This window comes from Melanaphis sacchari, unplaced genomic scaffold, assembly GCF_002803265.2.
Source record: "Melanaphis sacchari strain LSU unplaced genomic scaffold, SCAv2.0 Contig1_pilon_pilon, whole genome shotgun sequence".
NCBI lineage: Eukaryota > Metazoa > Arthropoda > Insecta > Hemiptera > Aphididae > Melanaphis > Melanaphis sacchari.
The window spans coordinates 5,841,020-5,849,406 of record NW_020270976.1 but is presented as its reverse complement, the minus strand read 5'-3'; the positions used below and the strand labels follow the sequence as shown (position 1 = coordinate 5,849,406).

The 8,387-nt window shown below is 26.8% G+C and overlaps 1 protein-coding gene across 2 annotated transcripts; it reads right to left on the bottom strand.

Moving 5' to 3' along the window:
- Positions 1 to 1,717: 1,717 nt before the first annotated feature.
- LOC112593218 (ribose-phosphate pyrophosphokinase 2) lies at positions 1,718 to 8,146 on the bottom strand. Of its 2 annotated transcripts, XM_025337568.1 has the most exons (7): positions 7,848 to 8,146; positions 6,341 to 6,524; positions 5,468 to 5,539; positions 2,912 to 3,135; positions 2,675 to 2,848; positions 2,457 to 2,616; positions 1,718 to 1,936 (listed from the first exon to the last, which is right to left on the bottom strand). In XM_025337568.1, the coding sequence occupies exons 1-7, from the start codon at positions 8,057 to 8,059 to the stop codon at positions 1,844 to 1,846; spliced, it is 1,119 nt and encodes a 372-aa protein (XP_025193353.1). In that variant the 5' UTR covers positions 8,060 to 8,146; the 3' UTR covers positions 1,718 to 1,843. The 2 variants fall into 2 exon arrangements, with proteins under 2 accessions (XP_025193353.1, XP_025193354.1); XM_025337569.1 differs by lacking the exon at positions 5,468 to 5,539 and having other exon boundaries at positions 7,848 to 8,145.
- Positions 8,147 to 8,387: the final 241 nt, after the last annotated feature.

The window sequence follows — 8,387 nt, the reverse complement described above, 5'->3', positions numbered from 1 at the left end:
ATTAATACTTGCAATTTTTATACATGATATAAGATATAACCACTGGGTGCTTGTGCCTATATAAAATAAATTTAATAAAAAATCATGATATTTTATTCGGAATTTTTTTCTCGTGACATTGGTTATATCATATTTTTCTTCGAATTGTCCAGTAACATGATATTATAATCCATTCATTTTGTTCTCGAAGAAAGCTTTTGTCCCTTTGGCACACGTATACTCGTATATCTGTCGGACTAGTATGGGTTTCCTTTATAAAACTACCTCAATATTATCTTATTTAAATTAATATCGATACACGAGAAAACAAGATTTAGTCTATCTCAATGTTATAAATACCACATTGTACGAATATGCAACATAGCACCAAGTATTGTTATTTTCTCATTAAACAATATCCCTTGGGGTAGGTATCTACCTAATATTAGCATAATTTCGATAGTATAGCGTTGTTATAGAATCCTTTAAATTATATACTACTCACATAACGACATAACACGGTGAATTAGGAAAAGTTACAAGTAAATAGATATTAAATGAAATAGATAGTTATAGAATTAAATTTATAAGACATGCAATCGACTTTACAACTGATATAACAAGAAATGCATTATTTTTAAATGTATAAAACGCGTTCATGTTATAAATCATAATACAATTCTTATAATATTACCATATTATTGTTATTATCACATTAAATTAAGATTAATTCATAAATAATTTTAGACCATTTATGATATGTACCTATTTGTAATAAAAATTGTTTCATGTCCCTTTAATAAAACACACAAATTTCATGTATTTTTCTGAAAAACTACTTTTTAAAAGTATCATTTGAATTTCATATTAAAAACATAAAATATTTAATTATATATTACACTATTCCAACTAGATAAATATATGTACATAGAATTAACATACAATTTTTGGGAAAACTAAATTATATATTTTGAATTAATACTGAGTAAAATTAATTTTAACTAGTTAATATCAATATGTAACTAGCTAAAAGCACCTAGGACCACGTTAATTTCAATATTTTTAATATTTTTAAACTTACCTACATTAAAAACTATAGTCAATAAAAGGATAAATATTGAAATTGTTTCATTTTGATCAAAAATTAAATACCATAACGCCTTTTATAATATATTATTTAAAATAGTTTGTAATAAGTAATAACATTGTAATAAAATAATGAATACAATAAAGATCATAGTGTCAACCAGCTTTGTTATTTTTGAAAGACGGCTTCAACTATTAGTTTAACTATGATTATTAGTTATTACCAATAGTAAATTAAACACAAATATATAACTGTCAATATTTTATATTTCATTCATAAATTTCTATGATTTAGATCGATCAAATTATTTTCAAATCACATAGTTACCGTTTATCATTCTAAAATAATTGATACCATTAAGTTTGTTATAATAATAAATGAAATGTAATAAATAACTGATTATACTGAATAGATTTTTAAATTTAAATAAACTTTTATATTAGTTAAACTCTAGATCTTGTAATATACTTTGTGAACAAACCAAATATGCAAATGTATATAATATTATGTACATAAAAAAGAGTTATGGATGAAGTTATGTTTAACTTACAGATTTAAAATTGTGATTTGTATAAACCGCTTGACATTAAAAAAAAAAAAAAAAAATGTTTTATTACATTTATAACAGATTTTATCTATTTCAAAATGTAACATTAATTTTTTATAAACTGTATAATTTTACAATATTTTATTGAGCATATTAGGTTATTGTATGAATCTATGAATATATAAATAAACATGTACATAGCAATGATAATAATAACATGATTTAACATTTCAATAAGGCACATTTGAGAACAAATACGATACTGATTCACCGTTGTGTGTCCGCCGAACAGCTTCAGCAAACATCATTGATACATCTATACACTGTAAAACAAACATATAAAAATATTTAATAATCATATACTTAATATTGTATTAATATGTGATGCTTATAAGTTTTGATTTTATAATAATTTGTTGTTAAAAAAATAAACCTGCGTGGGTCAAGATTGAAACAATGAAAAGAGAAAAAATGAGTTGTGATGTCATAGAGTTTGAGAATTATGTCATTAAATAATAGACTTTACTATTATAAAATAAAACTAAAAAATCATTATTATAATTTAGAAAAAAATAAAAATTTGTGTATAGTTTCATTCTAATGATTGTTTTCTTGCTGGTTTTGTAAAAATATTAATTTTACAAGTGCAAGCACAAACATAGAAACTTTCTTTATTATAATATATGTTACATATAATAAAATTAAAAATATCCAAGTAATATTTTTTTTAGTACCGCCACAAGATTATTTATTTAAAAAACTTATTATGTTAGATTATCATAAATATTAATATTATATATAACGAACAAAGCACTAAATCCAATCAAATTAAGAAATACTTACACGGATTTTAGGACATTCTTTCATATGGCCATCCTGTGGAATGGTATTGGTAACTACAACAGCTTCAAAGCATGCATTATTAATACGAGATATAGCAGGTCCGGAGAATATACCATGAGTTAAAATAGCATACACTTTAGTGGCACCTGCTTCAGTTAATCTAAAAAAAGAAAGTATTAACAACTTGTAAAATAAGACAATTATATTATATTGTTTACTTTTCTGCAGCATGACATATTGTGCCGCAAGTGTCTGCCATATCATCAACCAAGATGGCAATGCGTTCTTTAACATCTCCCACTAGAACCATTGATGCCACTTCATTAGCTTTCTTTCTTTCTTTATGAATAAGAGCAAACTCAACATTAAGACGATCGGCTATTGACGTGACCCTAGAGAAAAATAAGTCTTAGCTTTTTAAACTCTAGATTTGCTAATTTAAATTAATATGGTACCTTTTAGCACCGCCAGCATCTGGTGACACTATAATGCTGTTTCTCCATTCAGGTATGTTTTCTTTTATCCATTTTAACACAGCTGGTTCAGCAAATAAATTATCAACAGGTATATCAAAGAAACCTTGTATTTGAGAAGCATGGAGGTCCATAGTTATTATATGATCAGCACCAGCTACCGACAGCATGTTGGCAACTAATTTAGCAGATATTGGTGCTCTACTCTATAATGGCAAATAAAAAATTATTTTATTTTTTTTTTTTTTTGTGCCATGTAAAATAATTATATTATTTAAATATTTATGTGATTAATAGTATTATATGGGTATATATATATGTTGTTTTTGCCTATACCAAAAGCCACCCATTCACCGATAAGCAAGTCATATGTTAAATATAAGTAGCTTGGTCAATCAGTGAATTCATGAAAGTTTCAGGTCATTTATTATTTATTTTCAACATAATCCTTAATAATATCTAATAAAAAGATGATATCTTCCACTGATAAACCAACCACTATGTAAAACTGAAATAACTACTAGCTTGATAATTATTGATTAAATAGAATCATGCACCAGTAATTTTTATTAAAGATTCTAAATATTATTATTTCTAATTATAAATTTATTTCATGTATAAAAATTGTAGAATAATAATAAAAAAATACGGGTCAAAAAGTTCCCATGTTTATTGGAACTGACCAAAACAACTAACTTGAAAATAAAATGTTGACCTTTTAGTATCAATAATTATGAGAATAAAAAAATAAATACAATCATAGATATCAAATTTTACATGGATCAAAATTATAATACAACTCTAAAAATAATACTATACCTATTATTGTTTCTATCATTTAGTTATAGTTATTGAAACAGTGAAAAACACAATTTATTACATTATATACATTTTTTTCTACAATTTTAAGTTAGAAAGAATTTACTATATGAATTAGATTTGATAATATTGATACCATACTAATATAATAAAAGTATAAGATTTTCAAGTATAAAATTTTAAAAATTATAGTTAATAAATTATGAAATTAAAAATATATGTTAAAAGTAAAAACAAATTAATGCTATCCAAACATTAAACATGCAAACATAAAGAAATGTTACAGAAACTTTTGTTTCAATAATTCCTAAAAAACATTTTTTTAGCACCTGATTGCCGATCACAAAATCTCGAAATAATTCCTGTAAAAATAAAGCAAACAAAAATATGAATTGGATAGCTAATTCATTTCTTGGAACCAAACAACTGTAATATTAAATAATAGCAATTAAAATAGGTAACATAAATTGTGTTAATTATGCTATCATTTCAAGTCAATATTTTTATTAGTTATTAAGACTTAAATATCATAATATATTTTCTAATATTTTTTTATAATTAGTATAAAATATAAATAAAACATATTACAGTTATGACTAGCACAAATATCGATTTATTTTAAATAAATATAATTTAATTGTTTTCAACATTTATACTTGTAAAATAGATTATTTTATTTATTTTATTTTCATGTGTGTGGGTTATCAAAATGTAGTTAACATAACTTAAGTATTCAAATGATTTTATAAAATAAACTATAAAACATGCAATCAAATTATTTCATCATAAATTTTAATTCAATGACATGATAACATAATAATATAAATTATTACATTAGCACTTATTTTGAACAAAAATCTAATGCTGAAAAATTTATGATAATTATTTTACCAAGCATCATGCATTAAATTTTTAATACATAATTTTTAGAATTATTATTATTATCAACAAGTACTTGTATCTTTAATACAGTTAAAATACAGTTATATTGTGAAAGCAGGTAATTAAACAAATTACATATTATAAAATCAAACCTAAAACAAAATAATATATGTGCTAGTAGGTGTTCATGCCAAAAAAATAAAGTAGTATTTATCTTAACTAAAAATAAAGTTTTTCAACATAATTAAAAAAAAAGAAATTTAGTAGGTAGTAATATGTTATTGTTAATAAAATATTATAAACACATGCAGCAAATAAGCTTTTACAAATATCGCTAACTTTTCTTTACTATCCACAAAAGTATTATTTATAATTAAAGCAAATATGAAATGATAAAGCTTTGTTGTAGATACCTTTGTCAAGTTTAAAATTAAAAGAAAATTTTTGAGTGAAGCGTTAATGATAACATAATGGTTACTTTTGGCAACTATCCTAATTTTTCTCGCCTATATTTAAATAATAGGTCTGAATTAAATTAATTGCAACATTGCGTGACATCTAATACTTTACATTGTAATCATATAATAATTTATAACTGTGTGAAATTAATAAGTGATATTCAACATAAGAAAATAGGGGCTTTTAATTACAAAACTACAATAATTATTCAGTGATATAAAGGATCAATAACTGATACATTGAAAACTGACATTTCAAAACACAACAATACCCAAAAAAAAGACGCATATTTTTGTAAATCCCATAAAATAATGTATGAATTTAGTTAAAATGCCCAGGTAAGTATATTTAATAATGTTTCATTGAATAAAACTATACCCGAAACTTCCATTCATTGCACTTGACGGTTGCCCTGGATCTATTATTGTCATTCTCGGGGATGTCGCCATTCTTTTGGTTACAGCATGAACAGTGAAAAATGATTAATAAGTAATATGCGGATTAAAGTAATATTCATCATGCAAGTAATAAAAGGAAAACAGATTAATTGGCATGTGAATATTTTGAAAAATATAATTTTTTTTTTAATATCTGCACATAAGAATCAAATGTATTATAATAATAAAAGAATGAACTATCTAAAAAAACTATGAACAATATTTTATAGATACTTATGAAAAAGAATAACAAATAACCAATACTTTTGCCTAATATATAAGCCATATTATATTATTTTAAGAAAAACCTGCAGAACATTTTCATTACCAAACATAATCTAAGATTAAAAAAGTATAACCTTAAGTACTAGAAGCATTTTAATTCTCTATGATAAATTTAAATAATATAATAATTTTAAATTCAGTTGTCTTGAACAAATGACATATTTACTTCTTATAAAAATTTGAACTTTAAATTATCGAGGCTGAATTACTAAATAATTGAAGTAAATTACTTTATAATATTGCTTAGTCTTTCTTCAACATTATAACATTATTATATTTTTAGTTATTATTACCTTGAATAAAAAATACTTATTTTGTTTTACATTTTAACACATACAAGTGATATATTTAGTTAGTTAAAATATAATTTTAAGAAAGAAAATAAATATTGTAAATAGAATTGCAGTGTGGATAGTTTTTTTTAGTTAATATGTACTAATGTAAAATGGAAATGTAATAATTACTATAATATTCTAACTGATAAATGATTAAGGTTTAGAACTAAAATTAATTAAATTTAATAACTTACCTTATCCTTTTTGTCTTGCCTAGCATATGGAAAACACGGTATGACAGCAGTAACACGTGATGCAGATGCTATTTTACAAGCATTTATCATGATTAATAATTCCATCAAATTATCATTAACTTCACCACTACCACTCTGTATAATATAAACATCTTCCCCTCTTACTGATTCTCCAATTTCAACACTAAAATAAACATTAAAAATAAATCAAGGACTATAAATAAATAATTGGAAATTAGTTAACACATTGAGATTGTAAATATGAAAAAAACAATTTTTATCATGTATTTATAATTAGTTACAAACCAAATTTAAGTTTTATTAAAATAATAACTTAAGAGAATATATTTTTTTCAATCTTTATTGTTATCAAATTGTTGCCAATTTTTTTTTTTTTAATAATTGTATAGTTAAAGTGATATTTGATTTGGAAAACTACATAAAAAAAACTAACTCATCAGTTGAAAAATCATTACAAATCAGAAAACTCAAGTCACCCAATTCATGGTGAAACATTTGTTTTTCTAGATGAATGAAAACATAAATAACTCTATCGAGTTATGTTTAAGTGACAACATACCACAATGTTGCTAAGGTAATAGAGCTTAAGGATTATTGATAAAACAAAGCAATTGATGAAAGTAGTTAAAAGCACACAATACAGTACCTTACAAATTACAATGGGTTATGTACTTATGTTATATTATTGACCTTAATGGTACATATTTCTTAATTATGTCCACGAAAGATCTTTATTGTTAATATACTCAAAAATATGATCAATAGATAGTTTAAATAGATAAAGTATCATTAATGCTTACAGAATTTGATTGTTAGGACTGCAAAACGTCTTAAAATCGTTTGTCTCGGTAACAGATAGCACCTAAACGCTATACGAGATGCGTCTTGTCGATTGACATGGTCAACAGCAGTACAGTGGACGTGCATTATGTTGGTGGATGTTATACACATGTACCGGAAACATATGATACCTATGTCAGGAATTTAACGCGTATGGAAGACGCATACGCATGTACATTATTTGAATTGACAAACGGGCGCGCAAACACGTGTTTCCGCCGGACAAAACCATTTTCTTAACCTACAAAATAAACCTATCCGGAAAACGGAACTGACAGTGAATTTCCATCTCATTACCAACCTAACGCCGTGAAGAGTGTCGCAGGGTCAAAATATATCAACGAAGGTGGAAATGTGACGACCGATACACGACCTAGACAATATAAATCGGTACGACTTGAGCAGTACACTCGGTGACGTAGAACCTACGACGAGAAAAATCGACAAAATATAAAACGAGTTTCCGTGGAAATTACGATTTATGGATGCGTGGGCGGTGGTTTTGTCGCGCTCCAGCGGGAAATACAAACGGTCGTAACATAACAAGTCATAGGAGGATAATAATGGAATAACGGATTAGACAGCGGATACCGTCGCGTCGGGGGGACTTAGCTGTTAGACCGGTCGGCGGCGCGCTTTCAGTTACCATGTTTCGAGGTTGCTAAACTTCTTGGTGACCACCTTGCCGACATCGATGCCCAACCGGTCGACGATCCGCTGCGCCAAATCCGGGTGCGACGTGCCGCTGAACACCTTGATGTTTGGCATTCTGTTGTTGGCGACGTTTGATCGGGTCGAGACCAAATTTGATTTTATTAGACACCTGGCGCGAATGGGTTCGGATGATAACAAAGGCATACTACCGCGGCGATCATCGTAATTCGTAACACTACGCGAACGCCCGCCTACCAGCTACCGTGCGTACCCCACCGAAAGATCGTCGCTGTCGTCGGTGGCGGCGACCGTTAGTACTACGCACCAGGCGGCGAGCTCTGGTAGTCCGGGTGACCGGCAAGCAAACCCTTAAGGCATCCGCAGGGGAACCACGTGCACGGTACAAAAATATATGTATTTCATTTAATTTCGTTAATAATTATTAGAAGTTTGAGTAGTCATAAATATTATGCCACTACTTACAAATTTACAATATTATTTAGAGCGCGGCTTATCCTGTGGTCCACGACTG